Source organism: Syngnathoides biaculeatus, chromosome 22 (assembly GCF_019802595.1).
Source record: "Syngnathoides biaculeatus isolate LvHL_M chromosome 22, ASM1980259v1, whole genome shotgun sequence".
NCBI lineage: Eukaryota > Metazoa > Chordata > Actinopteri > Syngnathiformes > Syngnathidae > Syngnathoides > Syngnathoides biaculeatus.
The window spans coordinates 8,420,809-8,441,888 of NC_084661.1; the positions used below are offsets into that span (position 1 = coordinate 8,420,809).

Consider the following 21,080-nt stretch of genomic DNA (forward strand, 5'->3'; position numbering starts at 1 on the left):
TATGCCTCGAGTGTGTTGTCACATCCTGCTTGGCCAATGAGTATTATCCATCCATTCATTTTGAAGCCGCTTATCCTCACTATGGCCGTAGGAGTGCCAATCAAGGTTGCGACGAAGTAATACATCCATTTTACATAACGGTTATCCTCACGTGAATATCAGAATAGTCTTTTATGTTTGAACCGTTATGTATGTTCGTATTTTATAATCAATAATTAGAAACGCGCCGTTTTAAAGCTAAACAAATGCTGTTCGATGTACTGTAAACAGCATCGTGCTCTTGAATGCAGCGTCGTCTCAAAACGTTGCGTAATGGCCGTTTCCGTCTTCCGCATTTTTTTTTTCCGCAACAACCGGGAAAGGGGCTGGCGCTCTTGAACGCTCTGTGGTACTCCTCATTGTGCGCCTGAGGAAAACGTCGCAAGGTTCCGCCGACGTCGCTATGAAATGGCAGAAAGTGTTTGTGTCACCCAAGCTCAAAGATTAGGTTACGCCGAAGCCACACATGTATATTGCCGGGACCCCGGCCTGTTAGTTTGAGTGCGACCGGAGCGCCTCCCACGAAGGCTTCAAGTGTATTTTTGTTGGGTCTCCAAAACCGCCCAGGTTTTGTCTCCGGCGGGCAGCGAACGGCAACTGCGGGTCGACACTGTTGGAATTATCCGGAGAGGTAGGAGCTCAATGTCTGGTTGTTTTTCATCCCTGTTGAGCGTGTGTGTGGTGTTATTGTCAACAGTTGGGGGGTGGGGATGGCTACTGCCCAATTTGGATCACGTTTGGGACTGTAAATAAGTGTTTGCTACGACAATCCAGGACAGCAGATAGCTCAGGTCTGGCCTAACTGCCTGGTACATTGTTATGTTCACCCCCCCCTCACCCGTCTTTTGGTCGCATAGTAACCACAAAGTATGAAAACGTTGTTTGGCTAAAGCTGTGATATATACTATTAAAAGCATAGAACCGCGTTTGTCCAGTCACATTTACACCGTTGCATACTGTACCGTCAATGACCATTTAAAAAAAAAAAAAAAAAGATGTACGACCAGGGGTTTGAAATGAACAACTTGACATTTTCAATAATTTGTGGGGTTAATCTGGATACAATAGGTTTTAAAATGTCTCCAAAAAACAAACTAACCAAAACACCGGACATTCAATGTCAATGGTCTCGCTGACCTGCGAATTGCATTTTGAATATCCACTTTTTGGAATTGCATAATGAAGCTTGCTTCTTTTGCTGCAGTAATTTAATACTGTCTGTTGAAAACAATGCACGGTTGCCTGATAGCGCAGGAGTCCATAATCTCTCTGGTTCTTTTATTTCACATTATTTTGGTATTAATATATGAATGGTGGCACGGTGCCTCAGCTGGAAAGCATTGGCCTCACAGTCCAGAGGTCCCAGGTTCGATCCTTAACCCGGCTCGAAATTGCCTCGAGGTGTGATTGAGAGTGTGGCTGTTTGTCTTTATGCGCCCCGCAGTTGGCTGGCAACCAGTTTAGGGTGTACCCCGCCTCCTGCCCATTGACAGCTGGGATAGGCTCCAGCACGCCCCGCAACCCTCGTGAGGATAAGTGCCCAAAAAAAATGGATGGTTGGATGGATATTTGAATATTTGTCACCTCAACACTACCCATTAATAATCTTTTTTTTTTTTTGCTTAGAAAAAAAACAACAATACAGAAAACAAAATGGTTGAAATAGATGGCCATGCCACGCAGAGGTTTCTACCTCTTTTCTCATTGCCACTAAATTTCTGCTTGCTTTCATTGGGTCCTTGTAACGCTGCTGACCTCGCAACGTAGATTACATCCATTTTCCCCAGTTATACAGCCAGTAATTATTGTAAATGAAAACCCATATTAGCATGCAGCTTTATCTCATGACACTCAGCCAAGATTTTAGGAATGTACCCATCATTCAATTTCAAGTGATACATTCCACACATAATTTTCGCCAAAACAGGTACATGTACCACAATAGTGCCTTTACAAATCTTTCGATAACATAGTCATGTTGTAAGTAGCTGTCTTGATGATAAACTTGGTGGCATTTCCCATCTTTGCCGGTGGCAGATTCACTATCAGGAAGAATATTAATAACCGACCAAAGCATTTGTCATATAGCTGTTGTAATTGTTTGGCACACTGACTAGTTTATCCATCTATTTTCTTCGCCGCTAATCCTCACAAGGGTCGCAGGGAGTGCTGGAACCTATCCCAGATGTCAAGGGGGCAGGAGGTTGGGTACACCCTGAACTGACAAACAAACGGCCGCAGTCACAATCACACTTAGGGGCAATTTCGAGTGTCCAGTTAATGTTACATGTTTTTGGGATGTGGGAGGAAACCGGAGTGCCCGGAGGAAACCCACGCAGGCACGGGAAGAACATGCAAACTCTACCCCGGCGGGGTTCAGGTTTGAACCGAGGACCTCAGAACTGTGAGGCCAACGCTTTACCAGCTGACCCACTGTGCCCACTGACTAGTTAATACTTTCTTTTAAAGTAGAGGTGTTACCTGTAGTGGGAAATGCGCATAAATCTCATTTTGAGACAAAGCAGAACAACAATCTGAATAACATTTGACTTTTTTTTTTTTTTAAATCTTGAAGTAACCATGTGTAGTTATGCCTCCAGCCATTGATTTAGAAAAGAGCAAGCCATATTTACCAAGGCGGCAACATTATCAACATGGCAAGACTTGTCTGTGTGGACTTTGACACGTATTTGGCTCAATCAACAGTAAGGGCTCCATTTAAAATTAATATCTGTGATTGCAAGTGCCTTACTATGTGTTCTTGTATTTCTCCCTTATTTTTACTCACGAAGGTGCTCCAAAGGGCTGTCTGCAGTGTACTCTATATTTGTCAAAATCATCATTAAACAGAAGATGATGACCACAGTGTTTGTTTGGAAACATGGAAAGCAGCTGCGGTTGTCCTCCTCCAGTCCAAATATCAATAGATGTTGCTGACCTCTCTAAGTCCTGCTGCTGCCACTTGGTCACCCAAATTTAAATTCATGCAGCCCATTTTCATTCATTGATTGTCTGAAATCCCCGCGATACCTGATGGGAGATGTGCGTGACGCGCATATTATTAGAACATTTGGAAACTCGATTAATGGTGTGACAAATTTGACTTTGTGATATGGTATTTGGGGTTTGTGTGACAGACTCACATGAAGGGTAGTGGTGCGTACCTGTGGGCTGCCTGGCCCCTTTGCCAGACTATCAGGAAGGGAGTGAGTGATGTTATGATAGGAGTTCAAAGAAGAGGAGGAGGCAAAGCTGAGCAGGAAGTTTAAAACAGGATTCAGAGGAGGCTAACAAGATGGCATGCCTGGAATTAAAATGGACCCACTGGACTGTAAAATCTTCCTTTACAAAGATATTACATTGGTACTTTGACTTACGAGTTTCTCAATGTACAAGCTGTCGTTTGGCCAATTTGTTTTATTTCAGTATTTCTGTTGTGAGCAAAACGAGTGCTAAATTGTGACAGCTAACTTCATGAGAAGGAGCAGCCAGTAAACAATTCAAGTGCTCGCTTCAAGGTATTTAATGCCACTCCCATTTGTACCATAAAAAAAAAACCATAAAAACCATAAAACAACGAGAATTACATGTGTGTTTGTCTTTACATTTCCAAACAAACCATTTATTTGTGTGTGCTGAAGGGGAGTCTGACTTGATTCCGATCTAACTGCCATCTACTGATGAAATATTGACTGATTGATGAAATTCAAAATTGTCTGCATTTTTTTTGCCAGATCAAGGATGCTTATTTGCTCCAGATATTTCCTTGAAGTAAACTTGTTGCCGTAGTTTAATGTCCCTTGCTGCTTTGTCCGTATTAAATTAATGAATGCCAGTTTGGGAGCAGGAAAAGGTTACAAAACTGTCAACAACTTTGGACCAATGCAGTTAATTTACTGGTGGGGCCGGTTGCCCAAATACTCTTCCACTGCTGGCCCGCAGCTGACGTGGGCTGTTTTAGGAAGGGCACGGGGTGTAAAAACTATGCCAAACAAAATCATTTGAGTAACTTGTTGTGGCGACCGCTGACGGGACAAGCCGGAAGTCACATATATGAAAACGCAGTTAATGGTCTGCAGTGAACTTGACTATGAGGGACAGTAAATTAAAAGTACAATGGATCTTTGAAGGCTAATATGCGCTGAACGGAGGGTTGGTTGGTAGTCACGGAAATGAAGACCAGGTCAAGTCATGGTCTGAGAAACATCCAGCTATCATAGTTGGGCCGCTCTCCTCAGCACAGTGATCCAAATCCCTCTAATGATTCTTCCTTTTTGGAGTCGGCATGAGAGTCAACTTCCTGCTTCCACTCATCATCTGCCTATCTTTTTGCTCCATTGTCTCAAACACAATTGTTAAGGGTGTTGTTAAATTAATTGTTGTTAAATCGGTGTGGTGGCAGTAATGTCATTTCATGCTAAATCCACCACAGAGTAATAACCTTTACGTTTAGATATTCATTCACAGCACTGACATTTGGTTGTTCATTTTCTGCCACTTTAATTTCCTGCCTGCGTATGACTGTATTTAATAATTACATTTATAGTTGTAAGTCACAGTGTTAAATAGAGTAATAACCATAATTGACTTTACCAGTGTTTTAATGGGAAATGAAAATACATTTAGCCAGTTTGTTGTATATCACTTTGACAGTTTTTTGGATATTCAACCCCAGCTTTGGTACTGCCAAACATTTACTGTGTGTGATAAATGAAGAAATGGATCTATAAAAGCACATCTAAGCTTCAGTTTGCAAAATGCTGTTATTCTGAATGGATCTGGGGAGTTTCCTCATTTATATTTCATACAATTAATCGTTTAAACTTCCTCACTGTATAAAATTAAAGGCACAATTTTTTTCCCAATCAAATGTTTTTTTTTTTTTTCCTCTCTCTTCAAGTGTTGAGCATAATCCTCCACTTGGATGGTCAGTCACAGTCCAAGGCGAAACAATGAACCGCAACAAGCGTGAAAAGGAGTACTACAGTATAGATGTGGGCGACTCAACTTTTATGGTTTTAAAGCGCTACCAGAACCTCAGACCCATTGGATCCGGAGCACAGGGAATTGTCTGGTGAGTCACTTATATTTTCCGCTTTTTTTTTTTTTTTTTTTTTTTTTTTATTGTTGGAGTGACCTGTTGCTAATTTGATCCATAAGGAGGTGTTGAACAGTGCAGAAACACATTCGGCATTGACCTGCATTTCTGCACATCTTGCACAAAAAAAAACAAAACAACAAAAACAAAAATGTGCTACTCACTTACTTACATGATGAGAACTGTGTTTGTGTTTGTTTTTGTATTTTTTTCTCTGTGATGACTACATCTGTTTGGGGAGTTTTGAGGCTCAATCTAGTATGGGAGTTAGTATCGCTATCACACTACATGCAGGAGTGTTTCATGTACATTGTCGTTGTGATAATCCACCTATCATATGCCTTCTCTTGCCACCTTATAACAAACATTAAAGGTACACTTGTTACATGTTTGTCGACTTGAAACACGAACAGAACCGTGTAAAACAGGGTTATCACTAATTGCCTAACATTGATTTGTCTAATTGATATTATTGATACAGTATACTGAGTACAATTACAAAGATTGAATTTATTTGTTGACTTTTAAGATGCCTGTTTGAAAGCAGAATAACATTCACACATCTCCACACAATGCTCTTTTGTTCAGACAACAAATATGTAAATCTTCAGATTTTGTTCATGTATAAGATAGGAGCCAACCAAAATCCTGCAAGAATGTGAACCAATGTGAATGTTAAGACTCAAGCCCACAACCCCTCTTGATATGATTTTCCAATGAATTTGGCTGCACCTTGTGTCCAGCGGTTGCCTGAATCTTTGCTTTGCATTTTCTCTTCAGTTCGGCTTACGACCACAACTTGGAGAGGAACGTCGCCATCAAGAAGCTGAGCCGACCCTTTCAGAATCAAACTCATGCAAAACGAGCCTACAGAGAACTGGTGCTCATGAAATGTGTCAACCACAAGAATGTAACTTTTATTTCAATTTTATTCAAATTTTGGGGGGATGGCAGACTTAATTTCCATAAAAATGCAAACACAATATATTAAAATGCACACAAAACCGGGGTGACTGCACTAGACGCAATGCGTACCTTACAAAACTTCCATCTGAGAATTTAATATGCAGAACTTACCCCAGGGAAAAGCTCTGGAAAATCTGTTTTGCTTCTCAGTCAACATTTGTTCGGCAATATTTCATTTTCTGTAATGCTCATATATGATTGTAGGTTATTTGAAGAAGAAGAGTCATTTTTTCTTTTGACATCCTAATCTTGCATCCTAAAATTGTCCAAGATTTCTACCTGACACTGCGTATAGTATAAGTCAAGATCATAGGATTACGCTGTCTTTTATTCACCATGCAGCTATCCGAATGTAGAAATGAAATATACTGTTGATATTGATAATAGCTCAGGCAGCTGCAACCTTTCAAATGAACAGCGAGCATTGTCAGCATTGTGATGGTGGTCGTGTTGTCATTATTTAATAACGCTTCATCCGCAGCAAAGTAATAACCTTTTTATTTCGACAGATAATCGGTCTATTAAATGTATTCACACCACAGAAGACACTGGAGGAGTTCCAAGATGTGTGAGTATAACCCGATTAATAGCGCAGCCCGCTCATTTCTTGTAAATTAATATAGGAGGAAGCACACAAGGGGTCTTGGATTATATTTGCTGACATTTATTGGAGCTCAAATAGTTCATCTAAATATCTAGTTGGTGTTTAAGACTCTTGTACTACGCTCAGTATTTACATACATACATATTTCAACATCTATAATCACAAAAAGAAGGCATGCGTTATGTTTTTTCGCAGTCAAATGTCGTGCATCACATTTTAACATTTCATGAGTTACATTTTAAAACAGGTTCCTGACATTTAAACTACCCAGACGTGGAGTGGAAGGATGTAGTATAATGCATAGTGCAGTCCTGGGAGTAGAATGTGTGCATTCCTCTTTGTGTGTTTGTGTTTCTTGTTTCTGCCTGATTGCAGCTCAAAAGGAAGCTGAACAAATGGTAGCTGGAGGGTTGCAGGATAAGTTCCAGGATGAAAGAGTAGGCCTTCATCTATATGGGTGCACACTGAGTTAAATTTCATTGTGTATGGCTTTTGCACATTTGTACACAGTCATTTCTTTGCCTGTTTAATGACCCATTGGTGTAGTGTGCTACTTCATCTGGACACAAATAATGAGCCGAAAAGTGAGAGATGCCGTCATTTAATTATGAATTTAAAGGTTCCTGACAACATTTCATAGAAAGTGACATAACAGCTGTCAGATAACATTATGTTATCATTTATGAAAAGGGGAATTCTGTCTGTCAGTTCCTAAATGCCATGGAATACAAGTGCTGTGTTTCTGTGGAATTGTTTTAAAAACTTGGTTTTAATATAAAAATAAAACTTCCAAGTGTGATGGATTTATAATTTCCTGTGACTAACATAGCCACAGTTTTATTCGGAGCATGGTCGCATTTTGAGAACTCAATATATGCCTTAAAAGGTAAATCTCGAGAATATCTTAAGGGATCCATTGCGGTTTCCGTGACTAGTGATGGTCATTTGACTACATTTTCTTGATCAGTCAATCAATCAATCATTCTTCTTTCTGTACATGCGTACCCCTTACCGGTTATCATGACGAGGGTAGCAGGCGTGCTGGATCCTATCCCAACTGACTTTTTGCGAGAAGCTGGTGGAAGTTTTCAGCAGCCAATGGCAGGGGACAAACAACTGTTCACACCTACGGGGCAATTCATTTAACCTACCATGCATGTTTATGCGATGCGAGAGGAAACAAGAGTACCCAGAGAAAACCCATGCAGGCACTGGGAGAACATGCAAACTCCACATAAGAACCCAGGTCCGCACAACTGTGAGGCAGATGTGCTCACCAGTCGTTCTCCGTGCTGCTGTCAATCAATCAGTTCCACAAAGTTCTTCTCCGGTCAATTTAGTTACATGAACAATGCATTTCTAGTTAATACTGACAAAACCCCCAACATATAATTGGGTTAACATTCAGTTCTGATGTTTGTGTGGACAGCATTCCTTTTAACTGAGTTTATTTTATACCTGTAGTTACATCTTTGTGTATGGCTGTACTTCCGTGCATGTGCGCGCGTGCGGGATGAACTGACCTGGATGTCTTTGCAGATATCTCGTTATGGAGTTGATGGATGCTAACCTCTGCCAGGTGATTCAGATGGAGCTGGACCACGAGAGGCTGTCCTACTTGCTCTACCAGATGCTGTGTGGAATCAAACACTTGCATGCCGCTGGAATCATTCATAGGGTCAGTTCACACACATTTGGATTCATTGACATTTAGGTACAAAAAAAAAAATACCCGACAGAGTTATAAGGAGTTGACATCTACAAGTTGGTGAAACACTGTTGTTTTCACCCTCAAGGGATTGAACATTGCAGACAAAAATAATACTTAAAACTCCTTGTCACACATGCACGTCCGCACATTGCCTTCTGTCAATCACCCACATTGAAGAAGCAGCAGAGAGCCTCTTGCTTTGCCAAGCAGAACTAATTGAGCCACAGGCAGGCAGAGAAAACTAGCCTCAATACACTGGCACGTCTTGGCATGCAAAGCCTTCACGAGGTCAACAGATGACTCATGGCCACACATTTGACTCTTAAGTCCTGTAAAGAACTTAAACAGGCTCATTAAAGAGCTATACCATGGCTAAATTTTATAGTCTCGCTGCTCAGGTTAGGGTTGACCCAATAGACCAGTTGGATGCATCCAACACTGCAAATCACTGCTATATCTGATAGGACTGTTATGTGTTTTTTTTTCACAATTGCACAATGTTCACAGAACTTAAATCACCCCTACATTGGGAAATTTACTGAAACTTCACGACATACTGGCGATTGAACGCAAACAAAGTTATTGCCGCTGATACTAATTTGTGGTAACCTTGTAGGTTTGCTTGCACTTTGACTTGATGTTATCATGTAGTACTATAGCCTGACCTGTGCCGTTGCTTGGCCTACTATAGTGTAGCTACAATCTGATGCATATTCTGCACGTATTATGTAAATGAGACTATTACATCACAGTCTGGGAAAATTCAGAAAGGTAGCTTATAAAAGATTTCTGTTTGTTTTCACACACCGAGGTGGGCAGGGAATCCAGAGATCCAGCAATTTGTACAGTACTGGCGATTAAAAAGTTAATTTTCCATAATAAATCCCTTTTAAAATCTACACTTTCCTTTTATAATTCATGTACTGTATTTATAGAAAATGAATTGGCAGGTTACTGTTAATTATCTAAAAAATGTGGGAGTTCTTGTTTTCCTTTTTCGTTTTTTCATTCACCTCATCCACCACTGAGATTTCTTTTTATTTTGATCATTTTGTGTGTATATTAGTTCTCGTAACATCCACTAAATTGGCATCTCCTTCATAAATAAAATAAATAGAGCTGATGAACACACGAATTATAACACACCGTAATTATTGTGCTTTCTTGAATTTATTTTTAGTGGAATGTGCAATTTCTGGTGAAATCAGTTGTGGTTACCTGGGAATATATGGCTGAAGTTTTATGACAGTTAGCCTTTCTTTGCATTTTGACTTTGAAAATGAGTTCTCGAATTCAAAGTTTTCACTCCAATTGCTCTTACAGTGTAAAATGCAATGCCAACAATTAACGTAAGATAAAACTACAGTACATCCATGAAAGAAAGTTCTATATTCTAACCCATTTTTCTCCTTCCAAACTGGTTTTGTAGTTTCCGTAATGTTTAATTTTACCCTGCAGGACCTGAAACCAAGTAACATAGTGGTCAAGTCAGACTGCACACTTAAGATCCTGGACTTTGGCTTGGCTAGGACAGCTGCCACAGGACTCCTCATGACGCCCTATGTGGTCACCCGCTACTACCGTGCCCCTGAAGTCATCCTGGGCATGGGCTACCAGGCTAACGGTAAGTTGTTGGTGGTGGGTTTTTTTCTTTGTGGCAGGATTCTTTCCTTATTCTTCCAAAGCTCACACTCGGGGGCGGGGGGTGGTCTTGGTAATATTGACATCTTTACTCTGTGGGGGCGTACTTCCTGTGCTCAACAATGCATTGGCATGTGTTTGATGTTTTATGAGGTTGTCCTGATTGTCATGCAGCCTGGCTAAAATTCAGTTACAGCCTCTGCCTTGGCACCACGTCCCATCAAATGCAGATGGGTTGCCTTAATTCCTTAATGGCTGAAAATTACATTGTGACAACAAAAACTGTGAGGAAAATATATTCTTTTTCCCATTCTGACTCAATTCATACATCATTGATAATATTGAAGATGCATATTGAGGTACATTCGTATGAAGAAGGCCAACATAAAGTTTCCCATATTACTGTAAATTGATGCCATTAATTGAATATGGGCACAATATGATATGGCTTAGCACCTCGGAAATAATCCAATGTGTAACGATTTACCACAGCCAACATGTTTTTGTTTTTGGAAGACAATTTTTAACTCTGAGTGTAATGAGTTCCATGATAAGAAACAATGCTTTTGCTTCAAAATTGTTTTATTTATTGATTTTTTTTTTCTTTTTTTTTCACCCCTGACCGATGTCATTGACGCAAATCTTTCCCTGTTGATGTTTCTGTTGCTGATTGTCTCTTCCCTCCTTTTAATGCTGCACATTTGTAGTGGATATATGGGCTGTGGGCTGTATTATGGCAGAAATGGTTCGCCACAAAATCCTTTTTCCAGGAAGGGATTGTATCCTTGAACTGCTTGCAGCCTTTATTTAAACTACTCACGCAACAAGCTTTTTACATTCAATTGTTTTTCCCCTGAAATGGATCGCATCTTGATCATGCCTTTTTCTTCACGGGAGCTCCCTGGTGCATTATCTGATCCTCCATCTCCTATTGATGAAACACTCTTAAGTGTTGACGAGTTCAAAATGTTTTTTGTCGGATTATACTATCCACAGAGTTTCTCATTATTTTTTTTGGGTTAAAGTGCATGCATTTCATTTGAGCCTACCCACACACCTCATATTGCAAGCACATCACGTTGTTCCATGTGCTCATGTTTTTTTTTTTTTTTTTTGTCTTTTGAAGTTCTTATGAGTTTTATTTAATTTCCGTCCTGCATGCTAATTTGGTGGTTGTCATTCCATTTTTCAGTTGATGTCTGGTCTGTTGGCTGCATCATGGCTGAAATGGTCCGGGGTAGTGTGTTGTTTCCAGGCACTGATCGTATCCTTACATCCAACCATCACCCAAACTCCACCAAATGCCATCGTCTCTCATTCTTTTAAGTCCTTGTTCTAGTTTTTGCACATAACAAGAAGTCATTCATTCCATTAGGTTATTTTGATTTTGAGTGAGTGAGTAAGTAACATTTACTGTACGCTTCTGTGAGTTTGAACTTTTCATTCCGTGATTCTGTTGAATACAACTAGGGAGAGCCCTCCTACCACTTGTGGTACACGTACCACACTTTGAGAACCATTGTATTAGACCAGGGGTCCAGAACCTTTTCGACTGAGAGAGCCATAAAGGCCAAATATTTAAAAATGTAATTTCAAAAGAGCCATACAGTATTTTAAAAACTAAGTACGAGTGTATTTGTGCATTTATGTAAGACCAACACATTTAGAGTACAATAAGTCTCTGAATTATTTTAAATAACATTTTTATGCTGTTGCTCACCAATGATGACAAAAGTGCTTCTTACCATTAATGCGACAGCTAGTGCTGCACAAGTTTGCTGATGGCTTTGAAGTTCATACATCGTCAGATTAAGCTTCACACAGGCGTTGAGACTTCCATCTGTTCATTGTGAACGTAATTAAATTATATTTGCCATCATGCCGGTACGATGGTGAACAGTTCTTGCCGAGAAAGGCCTGTCTTTTATTCGTTTGATTATCTTGTCTTGATGCGAAGTTGGACAAATGTTTATTGGCAATGTCGAGGATGAACGCTTCGGCATACTCCCCATCTGTGAATTTAAACACACAGCAGAACCCTCCATCTCCACAAAGGCTGTCCATTTTTGATGAATTTTCGGTACGCCTCATAGTTTTTTTGTTTAAGCGACCTTTGTCAAAAGCGCTGCCATAATTAGATGTTCCGACACGATCAGCGTTAGAACCTTCTGCACCTCAGGACAGACTACCACGCAAAAACTACGGCAACCCCACTAGGCCAAACTGTCTCTTCGTCATTTGCGTTGCCTCCCACACTTAACTACGGCAACCCCACTAGGACAAACCTTCTCTGCACGACAGAAATCACATGTACAGTATGAGGGATCCGCGAGCATTATGCAACCACCAAAACAGCCAAGTATGGCTCGTGAGCCATAGGTTCCCGCCCCCTGTATTAGACCAACCTACCCAATTGTTTGTTCAAAAGGACTTAGTTTGTGAGAATGCATATATCATGCAAATATCCTAAATAGGATGCACAGTTGAATAAATTATAGTTGAATGAATTGAGTTTACGCTCAACTTGAGAACTATTTTGCAGTTTGAAGGACAAACGAACAGACGAGAAAAAAATGCCATTTTATTTTTCAAGAGCAATGAGTGGATAGGGGCAACATAAAAAAAAAAAGAATATTTAAAAAGTCAACAAATCTCAAATTGTCCAAAAATGCAAAATAAGGAATTGCTTAGCAAGGAATAATGAGTTGAAAATGTGGCAGAATCCCCCCTTGATTGACAAAAGATGTCTATATTTCATTTGAACCATTATGGTTTATTTAATTGCAGAAGCTAAATAGGATTCTCATGAGTTTCAAGATGCAGATCAGAATACAGGGCGTCGACTGTTGACTGTCCTGACATATGTGGTTTTGAGGTGCAAACAATGAACTGGTCTGCGTGGCGGCGTACAAGTACGTCATTGCTCCGGCACACTCAGTTAGCCCTGTACTTTTTCATTTAACTGTTTTAAATATATGGCCGAGAGGTGTTTTTCCTACAAACATTTACTGTAATTACGTTTTTAGCACTTCGTTAGTGGTTCCAGTGCATGACTGCAGGATACGTCACAGCCTAGCAGGAACAGAACTCTGTCGGTAACTTGAGAATCTATGTCCATGTTGTGCGTTTTTGTTTTTACGATTCCAACCTGGACAACTTGAGTGAGTGTCACGTGCTTCACTTTTACAATCTTCCAAATATTTGAAAGATGCTTATTCATTCAGAAGTGTGTATCCCTTCTAGTTTACTAATGTTCAAAGTTTTGATGTGCACCACTGGTTGTAATGTCTGGACCACCCAAGTTTGTTAAACTTGAAATCCTGTTGGCCCACAAATACCAATTTAAGCAGCCTAATCATGTTATAGTGGGCCAGTTCTTTTCTTAACATTTTAAATTAAAGATATTGACCAGTGGAATAAGGTGATAGAACAGTTGGGGACGCCATCTCAGGAGTTCCTGATGAAACTCAACCAATCGGTGAGGACCTACGTGGAGAACCGACCGCGGTACGCCGGCTACAGCTTCGAGAAGCTCTTCCCTGACGTTTTGTTTCCGGCAGACTCTGAACACAATAAACTGAAAGGTAAATATGACGTGCCTTTTCACCTTAAACGTCCATCCTGTGAAAATGATGATGTGGATTGTGACTTCAGAAGCCAGCAAGCACATTTAAATAGCTGTTTCAATCTTATCACACACTTGAGGCTCCCAAACAAATTCTCATGTTTTGATAGTTAATGGTATTATGCAACAATATCTAAATGTGCTTGGACAGAAGATGTTGTCCTTAGATTTTACACGTTAAAAGCTAAATTGATGTTGAGGAGGTATCTGACACGTTACATAGTAAATCAGAAAATCTGCCGGGTACGTTTGCCGTACCTTGCAAACTGCAGCCGACAGCACAGCACAAGTGACAAGTCACTGCCTTTGAATAAGCTCTTAATGTGGAAGCTGACACTTCAGCACCAAGTTGTTTACAGAGGCACAATTTAACCTCAAGCGTGTCTTCATGAGGAAAGGAGAGAATATGACAAGAACGATCAGGGTAAGCAATGCAAAGGAGTTGTAGAGGAAGGGCTGGGAAGTAGCACATATTCTTTCCGTCCTCAGTTCAAGTGTAGGAATATTGGATTTGACAACTGTGTTCCTTGTTACGGCCATTTAGGTTGCTTTATGATGGATAATCATAATTCAGTAGACCCTTGCTAGTTTTGTTTTTCATTGTCAAGAATGGATGTAGGGATCCAAGTGGTTTTTAAAAAGTATGAAAATGTTTGATTTATGTAGTTGGATTTTTAATATTTGAAATGTGATTGTGATAAGTGGCACATTTGAAATTGATTGGCCTCCAGTTTGATCTGCTCCCAAAGCGATTCCCCATTCAGATTAATGAAACAAACAACATAGCTACCTGCTCCTCCATTCCAAGTTTGTTGGCTCCAAGTCTGGTAACAGCGCGCATATCAGCCCAGACTGTGAGGGGAAAAAGTGAATGTCTGTAAATACATACCAAAAACAGTAAATTAATTTTAGCTGTGAGGAAATAAGTTCAGTCAATCTAAAACAGAATCATGCAGTTGATCACAGCTAGGTAGAGAATGCAACCAAAGAAAATGGACGGGTACAATATTCTGCAAAAGTGAGTCGACCTCATGTTTTTGTAAATATTGTCTTATCTTTACAACAGTAGAGAAATGACAATGTGCTCTTATGAAGTAAGGGTGCAGCTCGTTTACTCTCCCCTCAAAATAACTCAGCCATTAATGTCCAAACCGCTTGCAACAAAAGCGAGTTCACCCCCTAGTGAAAATCTCCATAACTAGGTCCAAGTTGTCAGTATTTTAACAGCCCTGCCTTATAACCCTCTATGGCATGGATTTTTTATTTTTTTGGAAATGACGCATGTGAAACGAGTTGAGTTTTAAATTCTGTTTTTCTCTCCACCAAAACTTTGCCAGCAAGTCAAGCCAGAGACCTGCTGTCAAAAATGCTGGTCATAGATGCTTCAAAACGGATTTCTGTGGATGAGGCCCTCCAGCACTCATATATCAACGTCTGGTATGACCCCACTGAAGTGGAGGCGGTAAGTACTCGCTGAAAATAGTTGTTCAGTTCCCCTCCACGTTCTCAGTCATGTTGTGTGAGTGCGTTTGAAATCCCACCCATTTTGTTGCAGCCACCACCAGCGATCACTGACAAGCAGCTGGATGAGCGGGAGCACACGGTGGAGGAATGGAAAGGTAGGAAACATCCCGTCTGTGTGTTCTCTGCTCTTGGACAGGCTGATGCCGATGCTCAGCCGTTAGCGCTGTGTTCATTATATAAGAGCATTTTGACAACGTTATCCTCAACTGTTGCTTGTTTACCCACTTTGTCCTTCTGTGGGGGATTATGCTCAAATGTTGAAATCTTCCTAGCAGCCCCCAATTCAACAGAAGAACTTGCTTCAAAGCGTGTCTTCAAATTTTGTCACTTCCCGATGCAATAAGGCTTGCAAAACACACTAATACACGCGTCAGCTTTATTTCCAACCTATCTGCACTCACAAGAATTTAGCTCTGTTTTGTATTGCACTGCCATTAATAAAACAAAGGAGTAATTTCAATTGATGTTTTTTTCGCTCAACAATTTAAAACAGTTCCTAGGTGTCTTAATAATATAACATGCTTTTGTCCAAATATTCCAAGGATCCAGATAGGGTGGGTGACACGGCCTAAAAATACAATGCCCCGATTATTATCATAATTTTCGTTCCACAAAAACTGGGTTCTGTTTGTAATTGATTTTATTTCCTCCTTTGTCTACAGAAAAAGCAATTGTCGGTGACATTATTCAAAACAATTTTGGCTTTCTTTTCATTTTTTCGCTTCTCGGATTTGCTTTAATTCCCCTTATTACCAAAACAGCTTTCAAACGTTTTTTTCTTTCTTGTACTTATTTCCCCGAGAATCAATCTCCACAGAAATTATACAAACTTTTTTCTTTTTTGTCTTTTTTCTTCTTTTTTTCTCTTTAAAGAATGGCCCTTTTTGTCATGTATGTAAACAATCCTTAATAATTTTAAATTTTAACAGTGTGGTTACTGTAATTGCCTTCCACCGTGTTCCTCTTTTGTCATATGGGAAGACTTTGACGCGCTCATGTTGTCTGTTTCTTCATGGGAAATAGTTTCCAGTCGTTGTTTTGTTTTTGTTTTGAAATTGTCATGTGTGGTGGGAAAATTCACTTAAGTGGGCAGCACTGGCACTGTTTATGAACCAGCTAATCCCATGTTGTTGGTGTAAGCAGTGCATGTTAATAGGGGTATTGTTTGAACTAAGGATGCTGCTGAAAAATGAAATTGTTAATCTGTATTCATGTCCAAATTGATGGCACTGTTGACTGGAAATGAGTGTGTTTTTCTTTCAGAGTTAATATATAAAGAAGTCTTGGACTGGGAGGAAAGGACAAAAAATGGTGTTATCAGAGGACAGCCAGCATCCATAGGTTAGTGTTAATCTGCTTGATGTAATTGAACATTTTTTTTTGTTGTTTTGCAGTGTTGACACTTCTCTGCTGCATATTTGCAGTTTGAAATCGGCAAATTCACCCATTAGCATTTTTGTAAAAAATTACCATTATTTCCCGAAAAACCCAGTTACACCTGGACACTATTTTGGGGCTCAGGCCAAAGCAATAGAAATATTACTTAGGCACAATCTTGTGGCGTCTTGAGGTCAAGGAACTTTGTTGAAGTAAATTGAAAGGTTTAATTTCGACTAACGTAGTGCTTTGCCAACAACATTTTTTACGAGTGCTTCAATTAGGTCAACTCCTAGAAGCGAAAATACGTTTAAAAGTGGAACAATAATTTGTTCGATCATATGGTTAAATCATGGTCATTCCCCATAATGCACTTGGGTTTGGGCATGTGCAGATTCCTCCAATGTGTAGAAAAAGAAGAAGACCTTACCTTTACCCTGCGTAGAAGAAGAAGAAAACTGAGTTAGATTTTGGTTGGCTAAGAGAAGAACGAAGCATGACACGCATGAACGCAAAATATTTTTTCAGTTTTTAATTTAATTAATTTAGCATCTTTCACAAAAACTGGCTGCATGCGAAGGACAGCCAATGGAAATTAAGTGTGGAGGAGTGTGAAACAATCAACTATCACCAACATATTAAAAGGCGGGATTGCTACGTGTGGAAAACGGCACCACTTCGGTGATAACTCGAGATGATAATGACATTGGGAGCAACAAAGAGACCGAAATGGTGCATGACAGAAACTTTCTGAGGGTCTTCAACTCCAGTACTGAAGACGACGAATTTAGTGGTTTGAGTGAACAGGAGGAAGGGAAATAAAACCAATTACTTTTCTGTTGTGTTTGAGCCGTTTTACTGCTGTGTTACAGTTACTATTTGGAAACAAGATATATAAATAAACATTTACTTAGTCTTTCTGTGTGAATATCTAATTTCACAACTTACTGATACGTACGGTGTATATCCGCAGTGTATTAGTTGGCGCTGCTCGAGTTTGGAAAAAGTAAAACAAAACGATGCACCCGAGTGGACGCTGTCGTCCTAAAAATACGGTAGTTCTGATCCAGTGCTCTGTCCCCGCTTTCCCATAGCACAGGTGCAACAGTGAACAGTGACCCCCAGCAGCAGCACCAGCACCCCTCCTCCACGCACTCCCCCGCCCACGACGCCTCCACGTCCACGGACGCCGAAACAGGCGGAGTGCTGGGCCGCTGCAGGTGACCATCATGTAAAACACCTCCTCTTGCTCTTGCTCTTGACTGTCTTCAAAAGACAGATCTTTTTTTTTTTTTAAGTTCATTTGAGTAAACAATCTCAAGGCAAGAGCTGATTTTATCGATTTCACTACGGCATGGTTTGTAAAAACCAGACTGTGATGACCTAAATGTGTTTTAATGTGGAAAGCCTGTAAGCTACTGTTTTGACAAGCTGTCACATCAACATCCGGTGACATTGTACAGTTTTGACACTAGATCGTCGGTAGTTAATTGGCACTCCCCTCGTCTGTCATTCAAAAATTATTCAAGGCTGTAGACATGTTGTTTCGATGAAGTGGAACCTCCAAAGTCAAACGCAATCAGGCCCACTGGACTGTTTGGCTTCCAAGTCGTCCTCCTTTCAAAACAACCCCCCCCCCCTAAAAAAAATATGTAAACAAATTGTACTGGCCCTAGTGTATAGACAATCATTAAATAACGTTAACCACTATAATATAACAATGATAAAGTATAACTCCTTTCGTTCACCCTCAGGAAGGTGTTTCCAGAGCAATATTGTCATTTAATGGATTTTTTGGAAGTAGAAAGTAATGTGCACATTTGCGTTTCATAGATTATCATTATTATTATTATAATGGCGGAAGGACGGAACTACGTTGACATGAGTTGTGGAGCTTCATTTAGATAAAAGTAATGCTTTGCAGATTCACACAATTTGCGGCTGGCCTCTGTCTGTTCCTACACTGCATTAAGATCATTTGATTGGTAAGGTATAATTCAATTTTAATTACGTGTATTGCTTATTTTACCAAGCAGCCCCACTATTTTTACGCACTCTACGCAAAAAGAAAAAGCTAAACACATCCATTGAGATGCTCACTGAGTCAGTCTTACAAAGTTTGCTTACTTTACAGGTGCATATTCCCCGATTGTTGTTCCATTTTGGAGGTTTCCACTGTGTGTGTGGATGGAGGGTGTGTACATGGCTCTAGTGTGACAATGGTCAAAGTGTTGCACGCAAGAATGTTTCCGTTGACAGGTTTTCAGGATTTAGAACGTGTGACGATATGTTTTTTTTTTTATGTGAAAATGGAGAGGGAAAACAAAAATCCCATCATTAGTAACTTTTAATACCGTTGTGTGTTCATGATGTCCCTTCAGACGGCTGCGGCTAAAAAGAAACCAAGAAAGTTGCATGTTTAAACAGCAGCACAGACAAAAAAATTAAGAAGAAATGACACTCTTACTTTATGCAATAATGTTGTCCTTTGAAGTGTTTGTACTCAAGAGAAAAGTGCCTGTTGTACTGTAACGAGTCATTTGTGTTGTTTTGAAGGCATCTGGACAGGTAACAGTAGTTTCCATGGAGAACCACTAGTCTGTGAAAAAAAAAAAAAATGCATTTGTATATTTTTCTACTTTGTTTTCATTTTGAACCTCTGGGGACACCGTAGGTGACAATGTGTCTGAGGCAGGGCAGTGTCACCAAGGTCTTTCATCAAAGTTTAACAATCAGCTCCCTTTACTTTCTCCGTGAGACGACATTGCTCTTATGATATTAGTAGGGGGGAAAACGGATGCTGGAATAGTTTGCTTAGCTAAACAAGCGTGGATCTTTTCATGTGAGGCGTGTCCATATCTTTTATGATTTTATATTGTTCCTTTTTTTTTATTTTGGAAAGGTGCAGAAAACATGACAGAAAAAGAGTCTTTTCCTCTAGTGCGTACATAGCTAGTTCCTGAATGCTGCTTTGGCAACATGGTCAGTTCTTTTAAATATGTCAAGAACTACTGTATGATGGCTCCTTAAAAAAAAAAAAAAAAAAGAATACAAATCTGAACTTTACTTTGGCTTGCACCAGCAAACTGTTTAAGGTTGGAGAGCAAGTTGAACAACTCTTGTGATATACAATAACAGATCACCAGCACGTCTCTAAAATGTATTTTTTTAAGATATCCTTACTAAGTTTTTCATTTTTTTTAACACAAGTAGAATATGGTAAAAAAAAGTTCATCATATTGATAGTTCAATTCAAAAAGTAAATTTATAATTTTTGTATACATTATAAATGTGTTCGTTTTGCAGCTGCTATCTAAAAAGAAATGTTTATGAAAGCACTTTTGGGTGTACATCAGGCTACCATGAAAAAAAAAATATATATATAAAAATAGACACACACACACACACACACACACACACACGTATATAAATAATTAATTTGGAGATGGGTCCCTTACAGAAATAAACTAACCTACATACACTGATGCTGAAGTTAAGTCAAAATTCCAGGACATATTTTTATGAAAAATCTAAACTAATTCCAACCCCAAACAATTGAAATGGTGCAACCCAAATTGAAGTCCAGATGTTTGAAGTGTAATCTGTGCTGTAATGTGCTTTGCTTTAAGATTTCTTCTCGAGCAAGGCAGGAAAGTTTTTTTTTTTTTTTTTTTTTTTTTTTTTGACTGTTATTCTCCCTGAAAACAAATCACTATTATTTTGAAAGTGCTCTTAATTTTCCCCGCGCAGCTTTACAGTTGCAATCCAATCGGGTCTCCGGTCTCAGCTCTTTCCGAATCACTTATCTGTCTGCTTTGATGAACTACCTCACGCTGAGTTTCTGCCACTTTTTGCGTCGTCGTCGCTCGCCTGCATGACAAGACATGTGAATAACAAATTCCATTATTATTTATTTATTTGACTGAGGGGGAGGGAAAAAAAGGTGTACTGTGTCACATTCAAATGATTTTGTACATAATGTAAAGTTCACCTACCAGTGAGAGGAGAGTCCTATGTATTTTCTTTGTTGTTGTTGTTTTCAAACTTAAATGTGCAATACCTTCAGCAAAGTGGGCTCTGTTAGCGTCGCCTGAAGGTACTCAAAAAGTGTTGGTACTGTCAAACCCCCCCGACCCCCCCCCCCCCTTTTTTTTTTAGTATGAATAAGATCAATTTGAAGTCTTCAGTCTTACCTGCTTGACAGATTGTAGGCTGCGGAAAAAAGACCAACAATGATAATAATAATAATCATATCATATATATGTATGGTGCTGGTTTGGACTTGTTTGTGAGTGACTCCAGCCAAGAAAGCAAAGTAGGCCCAAGAATTCCCAAGGAGATTAAAAAAAAAAACAAACATGCACTGGGATCTCCTGATGCCTCCTCTCTAACTCAATACAATGGAAGAACAAAACAATGTGTACTTCAAATAAAAAGAATACACTTTGACGATCGGTTGTCTTTTTCTTCATTGATCACACAGTTACCGTTTTTA

At 39.7% G+C, this 21,080-nt stretch overlaps 1 protein-coding gene across 2 annotated transcripts; it reads left to right on the forward strand.

The window, feature by feature from the left end:
• The first annotated feature begins 287 nt into the window (after positions 1-287).
• On the forward strand, positions 288-21,034 carry mapk8b (mitogen-activated protein kinase 8b). Of its 2 annotated transcripts, none has more exons than XM_061810008.1 (12): positions 288-670; positions 4,940-5,113; positions 5,918-6,047; positions 6,613-6,671; positions 8,247-8,385; positions 9,877-10,042; positions 11,252-11,323; positions 13,461-13,643; positions 15,022-15,146; positions 15,240-15,303; positions 16,472-16,549; positions 17,685-21,034. In XM_061810008.1, the coding sequence occupies exons 2-12, from the start codon at positions 4,992-4,994 to the stop codon at positions 17,807-17,809; spliced, it is 1,263 nt and encodes a 420-aa protein (XP_061665992.1). In that variant the 5' UTR covers positions 288-670; positions 4,940-4,991; the 3' UTR covers positions 17,810-21,034. The 2 variants fall into 2 exon arrangements, with proteins under 2 accessions (XP_061665992.1, XP_061665993.1); XM_061810009.1 differs by having other exon boundaries at positions 297-670; positions 17,680-21,034.
• Positions 21,035-21,080: the final 46 nt, after the last annotated feature.

What these genes read in the sequence shown, in the direction of transcription:
- mapk8b (XM_061810008.1), top strand. Translation starts at nt 4,992, where the DNA reads ATGAACCGCAACAAGCGTGAAAAGGAGTACTACAGTATAGATGTGGGC. An exon ending in CATGGGCTACCAGGCTAACG is followed by an intron (nt 10,043 to 11,251) that starts GTAAGTTGTTGG and finishes TCCATTTTTCAG; the next exon opens with TTGATGTCTGGTCTGTTGGC. An exon ending in ACCCCACTGAAGTGGAGGCG is followed by an intron (nt 15,147 to 15,239) that starts GTAAGTACTCGC and finishes ATTTTGTTGCAG; the next exon opens with CCACCACCAGCGATCACTGA.